The sequence below is a fragment of the Mastigoproctus giganteus genome, chromosome 7 (genome assembly GCF_048544385.1).
Source record: "Mastigoproctus giganteus isolate SK-2022 chromosome 7, ASM4854438v1, whole genome shotgun sequence".
NCBI classification, from domain to species: domain Eukaryota; kingdom Metazoa; phylum Arthropoda; class Arachnida; order Uropygi; family Thelyphonidae; genus Mastigoproctus; species Mastigoproctus giganteus.
The window spans coordinates 59770675-59794492 of NC_143581.1; the positions used below are offsets into that span (position 1 = coordinate 59770675).

Consider the following 23818-nt stretch of genomic DNA (forward strand, 5'->3'; position numbering starts at 1 on the left):
GTTACTATATGAAGCTGTAAAACTGGCCGTTTTACTTCATTAGCCCAGTTAATACAGTTCTTCACATTAACATAAGTTAGATTATTAAATTTGGTTTATAATATGATGTCCTTTTTCAAATAAAAAATTGTACAAAGATATACAACAGCCCTTTCTTGTAAGGGACTGAGCCTTTGGATTAACTTAATTCAGTGGTAATCCAGTAGACGTTGCGCCTCAAGGTGGTTATCTGAAACTTCTTCCTACTATTTCAAGCCATAATCACGTGGCATCTTTGAAAAATGCTGTCATTTCTGAAGAAACGCCTCGTCTTATGTTATCTCAGATGATCTCATCACTCACAAAAAAAATTTCATAGCGTTTAGGACATTTGAGTTTTTATCTAGTTTACACTCCGATGAAGTAGCAGAATAAGTACTCAGATAAGAAATGTGGCCTCATTTTGAAGAAATCTGCTTGCCACCCGAAAGAGATAACAGATTTCAGCCCTTATGTTTAGAATGCATTGTGAAGATATCATAAATGCGGATCTTCGGATACGTGAAATTTATGTAGAGGTTAGCGTTAGCTAAGCAAAAAAAAAAAAAAAAAAAGGAAAATAAAACGCACAGGAGCAGAGAATGAAATATGCGATCTCTTAATTGCGTGTATCCTTATTCTTCTTTAATGCTGCCGAATGGCGTTTGCGACTTCGTTTTGATATTGTTCTCTGTCTAGCGCTGCGTGTAGAATTTGTGCTGTTGTCATGTGAAGCCAGGTGTTGATGTTATCTAGCCATGCCATTTTCGGTCTGCCTGGGCGTTTCTTGCCTTCGATCTTTCCCTCCAGGATGAGTGGTAGTAGGTTATATTTTTGTTGGTTCCTAGCGATGTGACCTAGGTATTTGCATTTCCTGCTCATGATGGTTTTGAGCAAGTCCCGTTCCGTGTGCATGTCCTGCAGGACCTGTGCGTTGGTTAACTTGGCTGTCCACGGAATTTTCAGCATTCTTCGGTAGAGCCACATTTCGAAGGCCTGGAGCTTTTTTGTAGTGGCTGATGTTAGAGTCCAGGTTTCTACACCGTAGAGCAGTATTGGCCAGATGTAGCATTTTAATGTGCGTAATTTGAGCACGATGTTCAAGCTTCTGTCGGTGAGGAGGGTTCTCCATTTGGTGAATGCCTGCCTGGCTTGCTCAATTCTGCTTTTGATTTCGGCCTCATGGTTCAGCTGGTCATCAATGAGTACTCCGAGATACTTGAAGCGGTGTATTTGCTCTAATTTTTCGTTGTTTAGTTTGATCGTGATATTGCTTGCAGTCCTGCTGACCTTCATCACCTTTGTTTTCTTTTTGTTGATTCGTAGCCCCCATGCTTGGCTTTTGTTGCGCAGGTCTTTTCTCCGTTCTAGTATAAACTTGCTAGGGTTCCAACAATTCTCAGTTATGGTGTGATGTGTCAGTTAGGAATAAATGTTCTTTGCAAGAGTTACACTAATATTTGCATCCGGAGAAACCTGGCTTTCATGTAATCGTCTAGCAGTTAGTTAGGACAAATCCCGTGTTCTGAAAACTAACCCAGATGGACGTTGAGCTAGTCTGCAACATCAAAGATTGCGTTGTGTGATTTTCACCTTTGACTCCTTTCTATTTGATTAGAATCAAAAGCGCCGCCTTAACAGTTCTTTATCAGTAATCCATTCAAAGAAATCATGTGTCATCAGAGAGTAATCAATAGGCAGAAAATTAGCAAACAAAACATGGTTTATTAAACATACTAAATTGTTACAAAATACAGTTAGACAAAACAGTGTATAAGTCTTTAGTAAAATAGCCTTGAGCTTTATACCTTTACATATTTAGGTAACCAACGGATTAATTTATAATGGTATGGGTTTGCAACTTGTTATGTTCTTCATGAACATTCGACAGCCAAAGAGCGTTCATACATCGCGTAGCTGACGAATATTACACCACATTGGTGGAACATGTAAGATTGTAGGCCATGATTAATATTCAGTCTTAATATTTAGTTATAATATTCAGTTTTAATATTTAATTATAATATTCAGTTTTAATGTTAATTATGATTATTCAGTTTTAATATTTAATTATAATTAATTCTAATTAATTATAATTAATTCTAATTAAATATCGTCCGGTATTCATGTACAAGTTACAGTATCTATTAAATATGAAATGCTAAGTAAAATAACAAAACTCTCATCAAAGTATGAGTGTGCGTGAGGATCGATGTCTTTAAGCACATAAAAAATATATAAAAGGGGGGGATGGAAGTATGTTCGACTTAGCGCAATTAAGTTCCGTTTATAATTAAATAACGAGGGTTAAATTACCCGAATAATTCAGCAACGCCTCAGGAACTGTAGTTACAGGACAGTAGTTCATCTCGATTCCTTCCTATATCTCATTAACGAGTTTTTGCCTTCTTCTTCTTCCGACTTTTCGTTTTCTCTTCTTAAGAATATTTTCTTCACATTCTACAAAAGATTATCATTGCGACGGCTCTCTATCTTACTAAAATCCTAACTCAAAACTCCTAACTGCCCTTCCAGGTCACAGCTCATCCACCGACCAACGACACTGTCCAAGGCTTGGCTTCAACTGCTCTCTCTCCCCTACCACACCCTAGCTGCTAACCGGACTGCCTCCCCCTATTTCCCCTCTAGTTAGTTTCGTCAAGCGGAAAAACATCTGGGGAACTGTAGCTTTACAGTGTTCAGACTCAACCGAAAATCCGATTTATGAAAGAATTACATGTTTGTATGAGGCTCGCCCAAAGGCCAAAACGGACATAAAATCGTCTACTCCGACACAAGAAACTATGAAATAATAAACACTCTGCTGATGCCTGAATCAAACACAATACTAGTAGTGTTCTCCGAAAATCTAACTCCCCTGTTTTTATGACTAGCGCTGCGACTTCTGTTTTTGTCAACAATACACTCGGACGCTTGCCCGCTCCAACGAATAAATAACGTACGGCAGGCGTCGGACGGTGGTTTTGGAATTTCGTGGGTGCGGCTCTGCTCCCATGCGAAAAACGAAAGTAATTCTGCCTTCTCCGGTGAAGTAAATATTGTATGACAGATACAGCGCAGTGAAAGTATGAGGCCCTTGTGCTCTCTAAGAATGTACCAATACGGTTAAAAATAAATGCATTTTTAATACTTTCTATGTCCACTTCGTCCAAGATGGTCTGTAAATCTTGTTCTGAATCCGCTATTAGTGCTGTGTCATCGGCATATCTTAAGTTATTGATGTAGTGTTCGTTAACTTTTATGCCGATGTTCTTGTCAGCCAGTGTTTGGTCGAAGATCATTTCCGAATAGATGTTAAAAAGAATGGGAGATAATGGACAGCCTTGCCGGACGCCTTTTTTTATTGGAATTGGGTCTGTCAGGTCGTTGTCATAGCGAAGCCGGGCTGTTTGATTCCAGTAGAGAGTTGTAATAAAGTTGATATCATTGTTTTCAAGCCCAAGTTTTCTCAGTCGGTCAATTAGGCGGTCGTGGTCTACTGAATCGAAGACTTTCTCGTAGTCAATAAAACATATATACACGTCTTTTTGATGTTCTTAGCACCTTTGTAGCAATATTTGTAAACAGAAAATTGCTTCTCTGGTGCCTAGTCCCCTGCAGAATCCGAACTGTGTGTTTCCTAGTGCACTTTCGCACTTACATCTTATCCTTTGCTGAATCACCTTGAGGAAGACTTTTAGCACCTGGCTCATTAGACTGATCAGCCTGAAGTCTTTGCATTTCCGGCTGGTAGCCTTTTTTGGTAGGGCCACAAAGATGGATTGGAGCCATTCGGATGGAATGTCGTTGTTGTAGTAGATTTGATTGAACCATTTCGTTAGTTGTTGGATGTTGCTGTAGTCTAGTTGTTTCAGCAGTTCCACATGAATCTGATCAGGTCCACAGGCCTTGCCTGGCTTTGTCATTCGGATGGTTCCACTTCAGATGTTAATATGTGGAGATTGTCTTCCTGTGTTTGTTGTTGCGTTTCTGCCGGTTTTCTGTTGGTGCCGAACAGATTGTATATATAGCTCTTCCAGGTGTCGAGTTTGGCTTGTTTGCTTAGTATAGGTTGATTGTTGTCCGTGTATAAACTTGGGATAGGAGCCGGTTTGTAGATGTTTCCAGCTTCTTTAAGCTTCTTGTGCAGGTTATAGTTGTCATTTTTCTTGATTAGGTCTTCGATTTCTGCACACTGATCTTCCATCCATTTTTCCTTTGCCTTCCGGATTTCCTGTTTGATCTTTTGTTGTATTTCTTTGTATTTTTCCCGGTTGTTGTTGCTTTTGAATATTCTCCGTTCATCCATTAGGTCTAGTATGTGCTGGGTCATCCACCGTTGTTTCTTTTTCGACGCCTGATGTCCTAGCAGGGTTTCTGCTGTTTCATTGATGCACTGTTTGAGTGAACGCCCGAATGCTAGCACGTCTGTTGTTACTGCTTCGATCGATCGGATTGTAGTGTTGAGATGAAGCTGTACTTGTCGCCTGTTGGCGGTGTTCTTCAGTTTCTCCAGGTCGATTCTTTTTGTTGTGCTTGTGGGTTTGACTGCTCGTAATTTGAGACATAGTGTTGCTATTACTGGGTTATGGTCTGATGATATGTCAGCTCCGGGGTAAGTTTTTGCCTTGAGGACACTTGACTTATATCTGATGTTGATTAAGATGTAGTCAATTTGGTTCCTGACGATATTGTTGTCAGAGTCTTGTGGTGAGGTCCAGGTGTATAGTCGACGAGGTGGTAGTTTGAACCAAGTGTTGGCAATGCTAAATTTTTCTTCTTGGCAGAACTGGACGAGTCTGTCGCCTCGTTCATTCCGTGTCCCCAAGCCATGTTCTCCGACTATATTTTGTAGCTTTCCTTGACCGATTTTGGCATTAAAGTCACCGAGGATGACCGTCATGTCGTGCTTCTTCAGCGACTTTAAAGTGTTGCTTAGCTTGTCGTAGAACAATTCAATTTCTTGATCGTCTTTGTCCGCTGTTGGTGCGTAGACCTGGAGCACATTCAGGTTGATCTTGTTGCCTGCTAGCTGTAGTAGTGCGATTCGTTCCGATATTGGGGTGAAACTGGTAACTTTGTTGGCCAGTTGTTTTTGGACAACGAAAGCGACGCCGTACGTCTGCTTGGTGTTCTCTTCTCCCCCGGAACAGAAGACGTGGTGGTCGTTTGATATAAACTTCTTTGTTCCAGGCCATTTGGTTTCACTTAGCCCAAGTATGTTGATGTTAATGTGTTCCATTGCTTGTAAAGCATTGGCTAGTTTTCCTGGTTGTAGTAGGCTTCTAACGTTCCATGTAGCTAGTTTCAGAAAATTCTTCGACGCAAGCTCGGAGATTCTTAGCACCCCTGTCCCATTCAAGGGACGCCGAGACTCGGGGCCGTGGTTTATTTTGCTTGCTATCATTGAAGTTTTCAAGGGAAGGATAATCCAAGTAGTTTCCCGTTGCTTTCTTGGATCACAATTTAGTTGAAAAGGTCGTGTGTGGACCTTTTGAAACGGGTTTCGTCTGACATCTCCACTGAAACCTTTCCGCCATGGGAGGCCCTTCTGGGAGCATATATCTTTCGGTGCTTTAGTAGTTTAACAAATTAGACTACTAAACCTGCCGCAGCCATATAAATGGAGTAGCTCTTTTCAGTGATGAAGCTGCCTCGTGATGTCATAATTTTACGCAATTTATGCCGAATTTCTAGTCACCACTGACCACGCAGGTGGCACTGCTGTAGTTTTATCTCCTGGAAACATCCAAATGGCTGACTCTCTAAAATTACTGTGACCTTGAAAATACCAATAATGTATAACTCAGCAAAACGAGTATTTTTAAATACAATTTAGTATCCTGAAAACTTCTACATCAAAGCTATCATGTAGCACAACTATTCTACTAAGAATTCCCAGTGACTGATTATAGTTCCTTAAAAATTAAGGAACTATAATCCTTATTAAAATACTGTATTGTGTAGCTATCCATATTGAGGGCTTTAAGGCTGTGCAATTTTCACCCAATATAATGTAACTCTACGAAGTTCATTAATAACTGCGGATTTTTCAGTTTGCGCAGTATGCGAATTGGCCGTGATCTCTCGCTCACACACACACACACACACACACACACACACACACACACACACACACACACACACACACACCCGATAAAGATAATATAAACTGGCACTCTGTGATCAAAGTAGTCAGTGCACCAAAAAGCACCAGCCAGCACAATAACAATGAATTGGCGCTGAAACAGGCCCATGAGGAGTGAATATGAAAAACCCGAGTTTCTGGGGAGAGCATGCAACCTCTCCTGAGACCGGCTAACATTGTTATCTTTCATCCACTGAGTCGAGTTTTTACATTGGGAGGGACGGATGTATTGAAGGCATTAGGCACTTTACGCATATACAAACGCTTTTAAAAAGTCAGTTGAATTTTCTGAAGGGAAAATTTTTCTCAATTTCATCTGGCGACGGAAATCGAACCCTAGTCCTTGCTCATATGGTGTGAAAGAGGAATAAGGCTAAGCCAAGCTAAAGTTAGTACTGTAGAAAAAAAAAAAATTCTTCCCTGAACGCTTTTATTTATATAGTATTAATAGGCTTAATGCTCACTCCTTACATTGAATAATCCAAAAGTAAAATAAAAAGAAACACAGGATTGTAAAATTAAAATAAACGTTGTCTGCAATAAAATAGAATTTTATTAAAAACATTTTATTGAAGTGTCCAACTTTTTCATGTAGACATGGAGCCACTGTTAAGTTGATTCAGAGTATGTGGGCTTGCGTAAACATTATTATTGCATCCGTGGGATTCATACTTCAATGCATCCCACGGATAAAAAAAATCTGAAGGTGGCCAAATAAATATACTTTCTCCTTGAGGAAAAATCCTAAATTAACGCGTTGCACTTACTGCTATTCAAAACTACTTCTGTTACAATGAAATAGCCATCTGCTACCTGTTGAAAAATACCTCCCTGGATCTGACTGCATCATGTGCTCTTGTCATACTTCGATACCATAAACCAATTGCACTCCAATGGATAACCTGTTGCCAAATACAGAAATCAGAGAGAAAATTTTAATAATAAAGCAGTTTATTGCGTGAAAAAACTGAGTATTCTAAAATACTTGGAGCTCTCCCTGGAATCTTCATACTCCCCTCTCCTTGGGAAGGGGACCCTTCCTACGGATTAAGAATCAGACATGAAGATGTTGACCCAAAATTACATTAGTACAGCTGTTGGGGTAGTAGTCTCTCATTTAGGATAATTTAGTAAACTTATGTATTATTTGCTGAGAAGAAGCGCCAGCTACTTGAACGATATTTCGTTAAAATCTAGTTTGTTTTTATTTTATTGTCATTTTTTGTCAGACATTTTAAAAAATTGCTTTTGTATTTTATTAAATCCACCTGCAGTGAATCTGCAATATTTTTACTTGAGTCACCCAGAAAACAGTCCACTGTATTTACAGAATAATTCAATTTCACATCCATCAACAGAAAATGACAAATCATTAAAAGACACGTATTAGCTGGTCGCCCAAGTTGTTTCAAGTTCCTTATAACAGTATCTTGTAAACACTGACAGTTTTTATGGCACAGATGTGCGGAGGGGGTCCGTAGTTTCCCCTATCCGTACGTATACTCCACCGTATATAGGTGTACGCATGCGCTGGTAACTAACCTAACATAACATAACCATATTAGCGAGTTTACAGCCTCCTTACCTATAATTCTACAATCTATACGTGTACGTCAATAACTTGTATATTCGTTTGTAAAACAGCTCCTGTGTCAGTGTCCGCAGGATACGATACTGTTTTGATGAACTGAAAACTTGGGTAACAGCTAATACGAAGTACAGTGTACCTATTCAAATTTTCATGAGAAAGTTCCATTGGACGACAATTTTATAGATATATATAGTATCTGTAAAATTGTCTAGTAATGTCTTTATATGCAGCTAATTTATGCCTGGGCAGTTCTGTGCTAAACTGGAAGATGTACTCTTCAGATCTTGTGATTCTACGTCCTTAGGAGAAACACACTTTCCAATCACTCGGGAAACTCTTTCAAAGTATCGGGATAACCAGGAAATACTGCAGTTACACACTAGAAAATTACCTGGAAAAGAAATACAATATCATTAGAAGAGAACATTATTATACATGTGTGTGTGTATATTATATATATATTTTATTTTTTTACATATACACATTGATAATTTAATTCGCGAACTGGACCATTTTAATCTTCATCGCTGAGGTCTGTTGATGCTCTCTCCTTCAACCCACTCGTTGTTTGTTTGTTGTTTGGTTTTTAGGAGCATTAGCAACTAAATCCATATTGCTCCGGGATATGCGGTGGTCATTCTCTGACCTTTCCATATCCTCCGTATTTGGTGGTGACAGGCTCGAACCCCGGTCTAATCAAGAAGCGTGTGTTACGCACTGCTGCTCCTTCCCACCTGGCTACGGAGGAGCCAACCCACTCGTAGGACTCCTTGGAAATGATTTCTTGATAAATCTTTTTCGACTGCAGATTCTCGAGCTTCTTTAAGGCACATGTGCCAGTTGAATTTCAGTTTTCTTCGAATACTTGTCTTCGTAAACCTCTATTTCTCTCATCACATCTGTAGCACTCGTACCACGTCGAATCTTGTACAAAGCAGCCTTTATACCGATAGCAACCTATGCATCGGGAGCATGGTACTCTAAAGTCACCATGGCAGTTAACCACAGGTTACTCGACTCCATCCACAGAGCCATGCTATTAGCCGTCACACGAGCCTGCAGCACAGTGAGCACACATGCGCTGCAGGTGCTGGCTGGAAGTGGCCAAAATCGGAATCCTCTCTGAATTATCTAAGGGGAACGCCTGCACCTTCATGGACTTCAGTGCAGATCCCACTGTTAACCGAGCAGCCGAGAAGAAAAGACTCACTGCACACCTCACGCAAATATGGCAGTCTAGGTGGGACAACTCTTCCAAGGAAGAGATCACTAGAAAATTCCTCCCCAACGTAGAGAAATTATATCCGAAGACCCCGCTGTTGTTCTCACCGGGCCTCTATACAACCTTTTTACTTATTGGACACGGGGCCTCTATACAACCTTTTTATTTACTGGACACGGAGCATTCAAGGCAAAACTCACAGCCTTGTCATCACAGAGGACCCCGCCTGCTGTTGTGCAGAGTCTGAGAGGCAGCACCTCATGCATGATTGCCGGCTCTACGATGACCTTCGCTGCCGGCTCATCTCCAGGGTCACCTTCTTGCCCAGAGACAGGGAAAAGCACGTACTCGACAGTAAAGAGGAATACATTGTATTCATTAATTCGCAGAAGACCTCTACAAGAGGAGACGTACCCTCATCGTACAACAACCAAACCGTGACCAACAGCAATAAAACAAAACGGAAGAAACCTTTCGAAGACAGGCCAAATTCAATCTGAGTATGCAACAGAACTGATAACGACTAGGTGTTATGACCGCTGCATCGGTGGAACCTACAAGGAAACCGACTTTACTAAGAATAAAGGACACTGCTTACAACCGTATGAATGACCTCAACCCTGGACTTGTCAAAGGAACACACCGGCCTGGACTGTGCAGCTTCGCTGCCACCAAGCCATATTGGCGAACAAAATCGAGCACCTGATTCGATTGCTTTAAACCCAAACCCAGGCGGGAGGAGGGGAGATACCCTGTCCACCTGCCGAATCTCCTTTTCCTTCTGGCGAGGCATGGGCATGCCTTACTGAGGAAATCTACTCTGTCGCCCCCATACTTTTACCTTTACCCCTCAGCCTTATGCCTCCCTCCCCCACTCTACCTATACACCACACGAACGCCCAAACACTAAATTTAATCTTGTCCAAAAATAATCTTCGCTTAGTGTCGGCCTAACTATCACACGTGTTTCCCTATTCCTGCCGTATGAATGCATGGACACTACGTGCTGTATGCAAACATTCAAAGTAATTAAGGCGCCTCCGTAGCCAGGTGGGCAGGAGCAGCAGTGCGTAGCACAGGCTTCTGGATTAGACCGGGGTTCGAGCCCGTCACCACCAAATACGGAGGATGCGGAAAGGTCAGGGAATGACCACCGCATATCCCGGAGCAATATGGCCTTAGTTGCTAATGCTCCTAAAAAACCAAATAACAATAACATCAAAGTAATTACAACTGCATGGATATATATATGCGTGTATATATATATATCAGGAAATTAAGCGGCAGGACCGGCCAGAGTAACTTAAGTCTACTGGGATTCCTGGTCTGCCTCAATGGGGCGAAAGTGGGATAACGTTGGGCCTCAGCAAGGGTTCAGCGGCTAAATGACCAGATGAACAACGGTACACGACACAAATTATTATTATTATTATTAAATCCGTTTATTAATAGCAAGTGATTGCTTTCACCCCTTTTACCCAGCAGGCTAGAAGGGTGTACAAAAATGCAAGAGTGGCAATTTTTACAATGCAATATTTATAAATCATGTTTACAATATTTACAGAAGTGCTAATCATTTACAGTATTATTTACAGAATGTAATTATCGACAACTTTAGAAAAGGAAATTATTCACAGTACCATTTAAAAAGTAGATGTCCAACAGCTATTTTATATTTTGGTCATTCCTTCCTATTCAAGCTTCTTCATACTTCTATAGTTCAAGCAAGCTGTAAGCTTCAGAGAGGCTCTTCACTCTGTACTGCTTGCCTTCACAGTATTTCACAGGATCTATTGCCAATGTATTGAAAAGGGGGACTGCGTTGTTCGGAAAGAAGTTCTTCAGACAGCACAGGTTGGATAGTGTAGAATGCAACGGTAAGTAGGGATTGTCATTACTGTTTCCAGCACGTGGGGTAGCGATAACTCCGTGAAGACCGGGGGCGTCAGTCACACCAGTTAGCATCTGAGACAGAAGAAGAATATTCCTGGATGCAATGTGAACTCTCCAGGGAGTGATATTTAAGTTGGCATATAAAACAGCCCTGGAGATGGTGAATGCGCTGCCCGTGACCCTGTTCATCCATCGCATTACCCAGTACAGTACTCGACTGCCAGGAATCTGTTTATGTACAAGGTCGGTGTGGAAGACCAGATTGGCGATGCATATAGTGCGATTGGTTGTAGTCACCGCTGGACGTATCCTCCGACTACATCGACGTGGAGTAACCCCGTCAGCTCTTGTCGAATTGCCCACATCGCCGAAAAAGTCTTAGTTTTCATGGTCGAAAAATGGTTTTGAAATACAATTCCCACACACTTTTAAATCTCTGGCATTCCCAGTCAACTGGCACACCCACAATGAAAGCAACGTGGAGATGGGGGAAACCCATGGTGCCGCTTGACACCAACATACTTTACACCACGTCGAATACAATAGTGAATAACAAAACGGTACCCAATCATCAGATTTTTCATTATGCAGCTTACAAAACTGTTCATACCAATAACACGTTATTTAAGGCCACTTTACAACTACTAGACATGTGAGCACATGCAGCTATGTCACAATATTCTTGGCCTAACTTCTCTGTCATCTACTGCAGTCCGCCGAACTTAGACTGGTTGTACGGTGGTACTGCCGTATATGAAAATCAGAAATCAACGTAAACTATATTCAGTAAAAATAATAAATTAAACTTTTATGGGACATTATTTCCTTAAAGTCTGTTAGCTTCTATTTCCTTAAACACAGCATTCTCTGCTCTGTCTTCCGTTGTTATCGTAAGCAGATGGGATACAAAGGGTGGCTGTCAGGCATGGAATTTGACGTACGATCTGCAATTTTTATTCTCCTTTTTTAATGCAGAACTGGAAAAAAAATTGACCGAACTTTATCTTCACCTCTTTATTTGTAGGTATTTATATAAGGTGTGCAATTCAGAAAAAATATGGATTGTTATCTTATCTAGAGATGTGTGCCTGGCATGACAGTGTTTACCCTCATACGGCTGGCTCGTTCTGTATTGGAGATAATATTGGAAATTCAGACGTATGTGCATTTGATGGACCTTGGTTCAAAAACCCCTTTGACTGCTAAATACGGTTAACGATTATATTCATTCTCGAAATGATTAATTCCAAAGTCGTGTTTGTGCCTGAGTATAAAACAGAAGAATTTTTTTTTTCTTTTGTTAATAGCATAAACTCCAGCATTGCATTAAAAAAGTTTCAACGAGTTAATCTTTTGCTGTTTCTTCTGGCATAGTAACACTGAATGTACAATAAAGTGCATAAAAATTCACCACAAAAAGTTGTTGAATAAATTATACAGTTAGATAAATAGAAAAAATTTATAAACTTACATAAGTTATTTAAATACTAGTATAAGATTCTAAAAATTATACTCTGTTCACTCTGACGTTAACCCTGACATAAACTGGATCGTGATCCAGTAAAGCTGTTGTGGGGTGCTTAAATGGTTATAATGTAGCTATAAAAAAAAAAAAAAAGAAAGAAAGAGGGTGAGGATAAAAACTCGGATACCATCGTGCATTCTTGCCAACCAACCGCTCTGTGTAATCGGGAGTCTACTGTATGTAAATTTATAAATTTTGAAATGCATTTAAGAACTAAACTTACTTTGTTACCGTTACTTTGGGATTCCCATGTGTTAGTCATTAACCTTAAACTTGATTTCATTGCCATATAGTACTTACATAAATTATAACATTACCTTTGACATCTATTTTTTCAATCGTGGGAGGAAGTTTCAACCATGTATCTGCTGGCAGCGTTTGTAACTGGTTGTATCCAAATTTGACTTCTTTTAATGCTAACATATTGTTAAACATATCCCTCGGTAAATTGGAGAGAGAATTCCAGCTGTAATATAATAAAAATTCTTACATATAAGATCAATTTATTTAATAAAAGTTATAGCCTGAGCTATTATACTGCAACATAGCTGTTTAATTTTGCAGTGAAACCTAACTCAGACAACTGTGAATTGCACAATTTTATATAAATATAAATCACCATAGCATTTGCAGGTGGTGAAAATTAAGCTTGGCCTACTTCAAAATATCTATAGAACAAGAAATAACTAGATGATGCACAGTATAAAAGGACAATGTTGTGCAATTCGTATAAATTCAGGAACAGTCTTTATTCTCAACTAAGTGAACTGTGTGGTGCAGCTTCAAAGCAAACTTCACTATAGTCCTGTAGTTTTGAAGAAAATCCATCAATAAGGTCCGTGAAATGTTCTGCTATTGGGCAACAGTATTTTTAAGTGTAACAAGTCAGCGCTCAGAGATTACTCTCATCATGAGAATGACACTTGGCTTTACATCGTTACCCCAACAAGAAGCAGCTCAAGGCTTAAAAATATGTCGTGTTTTAGGTGCATCAGCACTTAGACCATATTGAGACTTGTGTATTGTGTGTGTGTATAAGTTGTGTTCACGGGCTGCTTTGCATGTTATGCTGGCTGAAAAACCGAGAATGACTCACGGGGAACCTACCCCGTCCGCTTGAGATCCGCTAACGACAGCTTCGATTGAAGAGGCCTTTGAGAAATTGCTCCACTCATCATTGGACTTGAACACAGACCTCTCGAAATGATCCAAATGAGTGACGTGGCGAAACCATTATTCTTTCGTGGAGGATGTATCTCGAGGAGACGTTTACCAATCACTGTAAATTTAAATGGCTTTCTTGTTTACCAATTTGAACTCTTCTGACGTTTGGGTATGAGGTTACATAAAGGAATGTATATGCACCCTTTTGTGCAGTGCTTCTCAACTTTTTTCAAGTGGGAACACGCAACCAGTATTTTCTAACCATTAAAGAAAATAATGCATTCATTTCATTCCTTATTGGTTTCATTTCACTTTTAAAAAAATTCGTTTTTCCAACTTTTTTAGATCACAGATCTCTGAACATAAATTACTGAACTAATTTTTCTTTATTTAAAATTCCTAAACCACATGGTGGGCTTGGTCAGGGGCGGTCACAGGTAGGGATTAAAGGGGCTCTAGCTCCCTCTTATGACCAAAACAATTTACTGCTACGTGCTACATAAGATGCCTAATGAATCTCCGGAACACCTCAACAAAACTGCCTAGCTCTCCTCTTTAGAAAAGCCTGGGACTGCCCCTTGACCTGGTGTACATTTAATGAAATTTGTTTATTTAAAGAGTCCTTTAAGATTTCTATGTCGTATGCTGTATTTTTATGAGCCTCATACATTTCTTACAGTCAATATCTTGCGAATCATTATATATACTTCCTGAAGTCCAAATCCGCCATCAGTTGTTCTGTTATAAGTTCACGCATTAACTGTGATAATATGGATACACGCTTCACAAAAATGTAAACAGGGTCTAATATCATAACATATTTACTGGTGTTTTTCTTCACAGATGGTGTAAGATGCCAGTACTACTTATTACAAGATCGCTGCTGTACATGTTACTGTAACAGAAATCAGAAAGTACCTACTAATCCTTGTCTTCGAGGGTGGCCAATGTATATAATCACCGCCCTCATCAGAGAACACGTGCAATTTATTTGAATAATGCCCATGGGTGGATGATGAGGTTGTTGTCAGGTAACCCTAATGACTATTTTTTTTGTACCTACTAATCCTAATTACATTTGCATCCGTAAAATATTTGCATCAAAACTACCAGTTGACAAAGTGCTCCTACTAAGACCTAGAAATTACATCCGCTACTTAAGGTTAATACTGTCCCTCATATATGGAATGGAATCGCACTCCTCCTGGCACTTTTCGCACAGTGTGCCATCTTCACCCTACTTACATTGTATATAATTGTATATCATCATCATCAGGCATTTTCAATTCACTACAGGATGAAGGCCTCTCCAGCAACTTTCCAGTTCCTTCTGTTTTGTGCAATGGCCATCCATTTACTACCCACAAACTCATGAATTTCATCTGTCCATCTCCGCCGTTGTCTTCCAGGTTTTCTTCTAGCCCCACTTGGGTAAAAAAAAAAAAAAAAGTAAAGTGCAGCCATTATCAACCCACTGCAGGATGGAAGCCTCCTCAGCAATTCATGCTGAGGGAAATGGACCATAATCTGCCACGCTGATCCAGTGCGGGTTGGCAGATCGACCGTATTCAGCAGTCAGGGGCTTGAACCCCGGTCTACTCAAAGAGCGTGTGCTACTGCACTCCCGCTCCTGCCCACTCGGCTACGGAGGCCTACCATTCTGTTATTTTCTTAGTCCATCTGTCATCATGTTTTCGAGCTATGTGTCCTGCCCAAGACCATTTTAGTTCTTTAGTCTTGATAAGAATGTCCTTTACTCGAGTTTGCTTCCTAATCCATGTGTTTCTCTTCTTATCTAACAGTCTGATTCCCAATATAATTCGTTCTATTCTTCGCTATGTAGTTCTCAGCTTCTCTTCCATTCTTTTGGTGAGTGCCCAAGTGTCACTTCCATAGGTCATGGTGGGGAGTATACATTAGTTCATTATTTTACGGTTCACACAAATTGGGATATTGCTCTTCAGTATGTCACTATATTTCCTGAATGCTATCCATCCAAAATTTATTCTTCTCTTGACTTCTAGCCATTTATCATTATTACAGCTAATGACTTGTCCCAGATAAGTATACGACTCCACCTTTTAAATTACTGCTCCTTCAATCATTATGTCCCTTTTTGTGGCATACTTGCTCATCATTACTTTTGTTTTAGCCATATTCATCTTTAGTCCAAAATCCTTACTAACTGTGCATAACTGATTAAGATTTTCCTCTAATTCTTTGGGATCATGGCTTATGACCACAATGTCATCTGCAAATCGTAAATGGTTTAGGTACTCACCATTCACATTGACTCCTTTCTGCTACCAGTCTAATCTTCTGAAAGCTTCCTCAAGGGCAGCAGTGAACAACTTCGGAGATATTCTGTCTCATTGTCGAACTCCTTTCTCAGTTTTAGAGTTGCTACTGTCTTTGTCTAGTCTAGTAAAGGAGGTAGAATTGTCATATATTTTCTTCAAAATCATAATATATGGGGTATCTATGTCTTGTCTTTCCAGTGCCCAAAGCATTGCTTTATGCTGTATGGAGTCAAATGCCTTTTCATAATCCACAAATGCCAGGCATAATGGTGTTTTATATTCATTTGCTTTCTGCATTAGCTGTGATATTACGTGAAGGTGATCCTTAGTTGAGAATCCTGTCCTAAAGCCAGCTTGCTCTTTCGGTTGATTCTCATCAAGTATATACTCATAATTGTATATACTGGTATATAACTTTATTTTTTTTGTAAAATAATAAGAGAAGTTTACCTCAATATAATACGTAGAACACTTCTGTACGAACACTTCCAATTGCTGGAGAGTATCATACGGAAGTGTTCTACGTATTATATTGAGGTAAACTTCTCTTATTATTTTACAAATATTGATATCAACGTAGAACAATTGATCATTAGAGCTCTGGTTCATACTATCAAACTGGTATATAACACATGGAATGTTTTTGTCAAGAATACCCTTTGTGCACTCGCTCCTTTATACTCTTACTGCTTGCGCCTCCGTAGCCAGGTGGGCAGGAGCAGCAGTGCATAGCACATGCTTCTTGATCGGACCGGGGTTCGAGCGCATGACCACCAAATATGGAGGATGCGGAAAGGTCAGGAAATGAACACCGCATATCCTCGGAGCAATATGGCCTTAGTTGCTAATGCTCCTAAAAACCAAACAACAACAACAACTCTTACTGCTTGCTTGTAACTATCGAAAGCATAAATTTATTATTATTATTAAACATAGCTGAATTAAGTGTGATAAAAAAGAATAAAGGGAAACACTCTGACAAACGAGATGGAATAAGCAGGTGGAGTTTGGGGAGTAATGAAAAAAAAAAAAAAAACTGGCAAAAAGTGGAGTCGGAAGAAATGCTGAGAAAAGTCGAAAAATGAAACCAGAACAGCACTAAGATGGACAAAGGAAAGGCTGTAAGAACATATACTGTAGCGTGTTTTTAAGTTCAGATGAAAAAGGAGGGAGCATATAAAAACAGGGCTGACCGGGGCTAGCCAGGTGGGTAAAGTGCCTGCCTGGCAACTCAAAGGTCGCGGGTTCGAATCCCGCCTCGGGCTTGGATCAGAGTAAAATGCAAAAAAACCTTTGAGGGGTGCATTATGACCACAGAAGCCGATGCGCTAACAAAAAATAAATGAAACAAATAAATATAAAAACAGGAATAAAAAATCGGAGGATTATGATGGCACTTGGCGAATTAAAATGCCAAATTAATTGATGTGGAACAAATCGAATAAGAGATGCGTGTACAGACATTGCGCTCCCCCAACTTACGAAAATTCGATCTTATGTAAAAAAATTCAAATACATAGCTCACCACGACTTATCACGTGACATGCAACGACTAGAATGGGAGCTTCTTGTTAGCCTGTTTCTGCTTTCGTTCTTACACGCCGTTATTTATACTACCGCTCTGCCTCGCAGATAACTTTTTTTTTTCTCTTTTTTTTAATATTTTTTTTTATATATTATTGCATGTTATCCCAGTCAGTATGGTAGGAAAGCGTGAGTGGACCTGGCAATGTTGGTGTTTAGAAAAATATTGGAGCAAAAATATGAAATTATGAAAATGTATGAAGGTGGAAAAACAAAGGCCATTTTATGTGTTTTAAGGCTGGCAACATCCACTGTGAATACAATAATGAAAGATAAAAACGAATAAAAGTCCATACAAAAAGTTCCGCGCAATTAAAGTCTACTGTGAAAAAACAGAAAGCATTCGTTCAAACCTTCCTACATAATTCGTGAGAAAGATTGAGTGACCTTCTCAAAATGCAGATTTCCTGATTCCAAATTCAGTGCCATATCTATCTTCAGCACCATACTTCTACGGGCCTTCCACTTCAGCTATTTTAGAGCCGGAAGAGGAGTCTGATATTGCTCTTTTCATCCTCCAACTAATATCAGTGTCACACTTGCACCCCACACACCGGAACTGAGTTGTATACATACTTTAAAAGTTTTCTTTTTTAAATAATATTCTAATGCATATGAATATATAATTGTAATGTAAAAATGCCATAAGACGTAATTAAGTGATTTTTAAATACAAGAGGTAGCAGTACACTTGGTTTTACCTGCAGTGATCACAGTATACTGATGTGGGATTTATTTAAAGACAACTATTGTCAGCGGTAAAGGGAAGGACTTTTGCTTTTATAAGAGTGACTACAGTAGCCATAGACAGGTTTTTTTTTTTTTTTTAATTCTATACAGAGGGACCAATTGATGGTGTTACCATCAGCAAATTTTAAATGGGAAGCATTCAAAGGAATAATTACAGAAGCTACTAGGCTTTTCATACCAGCTAAGAAATACTATTCAAGGCTTAGACCTAAGTGAATGTAAAATGAACTAACAGAGGCTCGTGGAGAGAAGAAAAATGCATGGGATGTATATAAATTACACTGGTCATATGTATATAAACTGATGTATATAAATTATACTTCCCGTAAAATGTTACGAAAACGAAAATACCCAATCTTGACTAATTTTATGCTGCCGGACACGAAAATCACATTAAAATTTGCCGATTGGCTCTTGTTTTCGAATTGCAGTTGGAGTTTAATATTAGCAAGTTACTCTACATTATCAACTAAGGCTCTCGGCAAAATTAGTATCAACACATTCTTATCACGTGATCGGCAATGGCGCCACACTTGCATCACGTGATAGGTTGTCGTCGCCTCAAATGCGTCTTCAATTCTGTTGCAGTAATCCTGGAGTACGGCTAGGTACTGCGTGATTCGTTCTCAGTTAACGATTGTTCTCTGTGAGATTCCTACTTTTGCGCAGTATTTGTGTCGTGTAAGATTAATATGCCCTGTAATTGTGTGAATAGTCCGGATGACTTCTGTTACGTATATGGAGTCACGTTAGCTTCAAGAAAGCTTCCCTTAACTCGAGCCATAAAAAAGGCCTACTTCTTTTACTTTTGGTGTAAAGTAGATGACCAGGACAAGAACTGGGCTCCACACATATGCTGCACTGCATTTTCATCAAAACCTAACGCTTGGGTGAATCGAAAGGGACGTTTTATGAATTTCGCAGTGTCCATGATATGGAAGGAACCAACAAATCACGTCACAAACTGTTACTTCTTATGGTGCCTGCTATTAGAAAAAGGATGGCAGTGAAGAAACGTGGACAGTGACGTACCCAAATATACCATCTGCAATTCGTCCAGTGCCTCACGGTGAAGTACTACCTATTCCTGAACCACCCGACCGTTTTTATGTACACTTTTGATGTAGACACTGGTAAATATCAACTTGATATATACACGAAGAAGTACAGCAGCTATCTATGTCAAGGGATCCACAATTTTTTCAAACCTTTATCTTTCTGAACCACATAAGGTCACAGAAAGTGAGCTTTGTGACCTCATCAGGGATCTCGAACTGCCGAAGAATAAGACAGAGCTTTTGGCCTCGAGGCTACAACAGTGGAATCTTCTAGATCATTCTCTGAAAATTACATTTCGTGCTCGAAATTAAGATTATGATAAATTCTATCAAACAGAAGGTGAACTCACTGTTTGTCAGGATGTTGATGGTCTAACGGCAGCAATGAACATGAGGCACGTTCCCGAAGAATGGAGACTGTTTATAGACGCTTCTAAGGTTAGTCTTAAGGCTGTGTTATTACGCAATGGAAATATGCTGCCTTCATTACCTCTTGCGTATGCTGTCCACAAAAAAATAAACATTCGCAAACATGGAGAACATCCTCTTAGGTGTACACTATCAAAAGTATGAGTGGCAGATATATGATAATTTAAAGGTAATTGCTGTTTTATTAGAGCTACAGAAAGGTTACACTAAGTATTGTTGCTTTCTCTACCAGTGGGATTGTCGTGTCAAGGATATGCACTGCGAAAAGAGGTGTTGGTCTCAACGAAAATCATTAACAACTGGAATGAAGAACGTAGCATTTGAGCCTTTGGTAGATCCAAATAAAGTTTTGCTTCCACCACTCCACATCAAACTGGGGCTCATGAAAAATTTCGTGAAGGCTTTGGAAGTGAACAGTCCTGCGTTCAAGAGAAATTCTCAAGACAGTACAGAAAAGATTAAGGCAGGCGTTTTCATTGGTCCACAAATAAGGCTACTTTTCAAAAACGAACAGTTCGAACGTGCCCTTAGTGATTGCGAGAAATCAGCGTGGAAAGCCTTTCGAAACGTTTCGACTGGTTTTCTATGAAATGTTAAAGCCGGCAACTACATGCAGCTTGTGGAAGATCTCATTACTTCTTAGATGGGAGAAATCCCAGGTACCGTCTGACACGAACATACTTCTTACAAAAAATTGGGGTGCAACATGTCATTGAAGATGCATTTCTTGCACTCACACCTGGATTTCTTCCGCCAAACTGTGGTGCCGTCAGCGATGAACATGGTGAGCGCTTCCATCAAGACATCGCAGCGATGGAACAAAGATGCAAATGGAATGACCCCATATTAGCCGATTATTGTTGGATGGTGAAAAGGGATGCTCCCGAAGCTGAATACAAGAGAAAGGCGAAAAGGTCCCGTGTTTGATACACAATGTTCATAGCTACATCTTACTGTCATATCGTCCCGTGCAACTTTAGTACACAGCCACTCGGCTTAAAACTGCATTTAATTTTGATCCATTTTAACTATATCTTCTCATCATTCTAAATGTCAACAAAAGATGTCAAAATTTGAAATATTCTAATATAAAATCATAATTACATATGTATTTCAAAATTTTGTATTCAACCTTTCAGGGTGAACGTCCCATGGAATTTGTAACCTTTTGCTCATGGGGTCCGCTTCACACCTTAGAATGTAACTCACACCCTTCTAGCCAATGGCTGTTCCAGGGATGTCTCTTCAACAAAGAAGTAAATTGATAATAATAATAAAATAAAAATACCTTGTATAAATATAAAAAAACTACTTTTTTTTTCGAAAACAAGAGGCAATCTGCTATTTCCGTATTTAGCACCCCAAAATCTATAAAGTAAATTAGACTTTCATACCCGTAACAAGATATGACCCAAAATTTGTTGTTCAGTGTTATCCAGATGATACAGAATCCCACGGAAGATATAAACTCATCTGTAATCAAGACACAGAGGTTAAGCAAGCTAATGCAGATTATGAGAAATATTTGTCAAAGGATGCAAAAATAAAACAGCAAGAACTTAAATTAGAAGTAAGGGGACGAATCGCATTCGTCCACTTGATTTCGACGATTCAAATGTTGATGATTCTGCTGCTTACAAACTGAATAAGTGATTTGCATCAACATTCACACATGAGGAATTCGTGAGGGAAGTAGATTCCAGTAGTTTATCAAACTCTGCCAGGGAGTTAAATGATTTTATATTAACTGAGAGGGAAGTGGAAGAGAAATTATTGAAGTTAAATTAAGAAAGGCACCTGGGGTGGATGAGGTATATCCACTTATATTAAGGGAGACAGCAAAGTAGTTAAGCAAACCCAAATGTTATAATTAAGAGAGCATCCTTGGATTTCGAGGCAGTACCTATGGACTGGAGATGTGCGAATGTATCCCCATTTAACAAAAGGAATCAAAGGGTGACACGAGTGAGACTTGTTTGTTTAACTTCTGTTCCAGGGAAAATAGTGGAGTCACTGGTTAAAGAAGTAATGCAGGACCATATAGACAGGAGTGTAGTTATACTTCAGTCACAGCATGGGATTGCTAAGGGGAAATCTTATTTGACCAATTTGATTGGATACCATGATGCAGTCACAAAGGAATTGGATGCAAAAAATAATTTTTATATCATATACTTGGATTTCAGGAAAGCTTTTAATACTGTTGCACGTAAAAGACTGACTGCTGTAAAAATTGGAGCAGTGTGGCATGAAAAGCAAGTTATTGCTATGGATAAAGGGGATGGTTGAGTGGGCTAAAGTTATTAGTGGAGTCCCACAGAGTTCGGCGCAGAGCCCATTAATGAGGATATATGTGTTAATGTCTAAATTTGGAGATGGTACAAATGTTTGCAGGGTAATTAATGACAATATGCTACTGCAACAAGGTCTAGAAAAAATTGCCAGATGGACTGAGAAATTGCAGTTGAAGGTTAACAAAGTCGAAGGTTGCATTGTTGTTAACCTTCAACTGTGTTGAAGGTTAACGACACAGCATGTGGGTAGCAGTAACCCCAGAATAACCTACCACCTGTGTGGTACTGCACTCAGGGTATTGGAAAATAAAAAAGACCTTGGGATAATTGTGCAGTCAATATGAAGTTATCTGAACAGAGCAGCCAGGACAGCTCATGGGGTTTTGTCACTGATATACAGGAATTTTGATAGCACAGATAAGGAGGTGATTATCTCATTGTATAAGGCAGTGGTAAGGCCACATCTTGAACAAAAGGGTGCTCTTACCAAAAAAAAAAAAAAAAAATGGTTTCAGTTCTAAAAATTGCAGCATCTGGAGATTAGGCACTTGCGAGGTGATCTGATTGAGGTGTTTAAGGCTTTGAATGGATTGAGTAAGCTCATTGCTCATGGAATTCTTCTTTCCCAGACTACATACATGAGGAGGCATAAATTCGAATTGTGGAAAGATGGTTGCAGGATAAATGTGCGGAAGGTTGCCTTTAGTTAGCAGGTGGTTGATTGCTTGTAAAAATTTCCATTTGTTGTTGTAGAAGCTTGTAGCTTGAATAAATTCAAGAAAGAACTAGATAAACTATCGGAGGGGATGGACAGGTGTTTTTTTTTGACTGATGATGTATGAGCTTGCTTTCTTGCACTATTTGCCATTACTAATACCAAATAAAAAGAGGATAACTATGGATGGTTTTCTCTATGAAGTGAAAAAAAGGGGAGGGATGGAAAATGAAAGTGATGAGCTCAGTGCAGCTAGTTTAGAAGCAACAGATGAATACAGTACTAAAAAAGTAAAAAAGAATATCATAACGAACATGAAGAATGGTAGGCAAACTTTAGCTTATATATGATTTTTTGGTCACTCTAAGAATTATAAATTTATATATTTTGGATAGGTTTTTTGCATTTCTGGGTTTTGCAATACCATAATTATTCCATTAACCAAAACTATGTCAGACTATTGCCTGTACTGATTTTTTGATTAAATGAAACCATTTAATCAAAAATTTTGTTGTTGAGGGGGAAAAAAGAGCTTGTACCCGGGATATTATCAGCTTCCCACCATCGGATCATCAGATCAGTAGTTAAGGATAGTTAGTAATTATAATAAGAGCAGTGTATAAAAAACGTCGTAGTGAGAATTTGTTTGGATGTGGGTCCAACTGGCAAAAATTAAAATTAGCTACAAACCCCAGTTCTCTGAAAGCTTCATAGTTAATTTCTTTATTTATTTTTCACTTAGTCACACCCAAACATTTTATTTCATCATGAATTTCAACCACCAGAGAGGATCTTTTTAGAACAAGGGTGAAAATTGCAGAGTATTTGGATATCAAAGATTGTTTGCATTCATGCTTTTATTCGGCATCACTCAATAACAGAATGATGAAGAACAGATGTCATTCTGGATGCAGCCGATTGCAGATTGTCTGGTACCATTTAAATAGTAAATAAGCTGCGAAAAAGGTTTGACAACAGATAGAAAAGACTAGTTTGAAGAGATTTAAATTTGTAAGAAAACAGGCTGTGATGGGTGGAAATGGGAAAGGTGACATTAGTTTTGAAGGACAGGTACGGAACGATAAAAGTAGCGGAACAGCTTTGGGCGTATTTTAGGGATAAGTTTT

The 23818-nt window shown here is 39.3% G+C and overlaps 1 protein-coding gene across 1 annotated transcript in view; it reads right to left on the minus strand.

Moving 5' to 3' along the window:
- Positions 1 to 7440: 7440 nt before the first annotated feature.
- The window catches only part of LOC150082939 (uncharacterized), a 20609-nt gene continuing 4231 nt past the window's right edge, over positions 7441 to 23818 (minus strand). The window contains exons 3-4 of the mRNA XM_090377683.1: positions 12715 to 12863; positions 7441 to 8148 (exon numbers count right to left, since the gene is read on the minus strand). Coding sequence (XP_090233809.1) covers positions 7988 to 8148; positions 12715 to 12863 — 310 coding nt within the window. The 3' untranslated portion in view covers positions 7441 to 7987. The remainder of the gene's footprint in view (positions 8149 to 12714; positions 12864 to 23818) is intronic.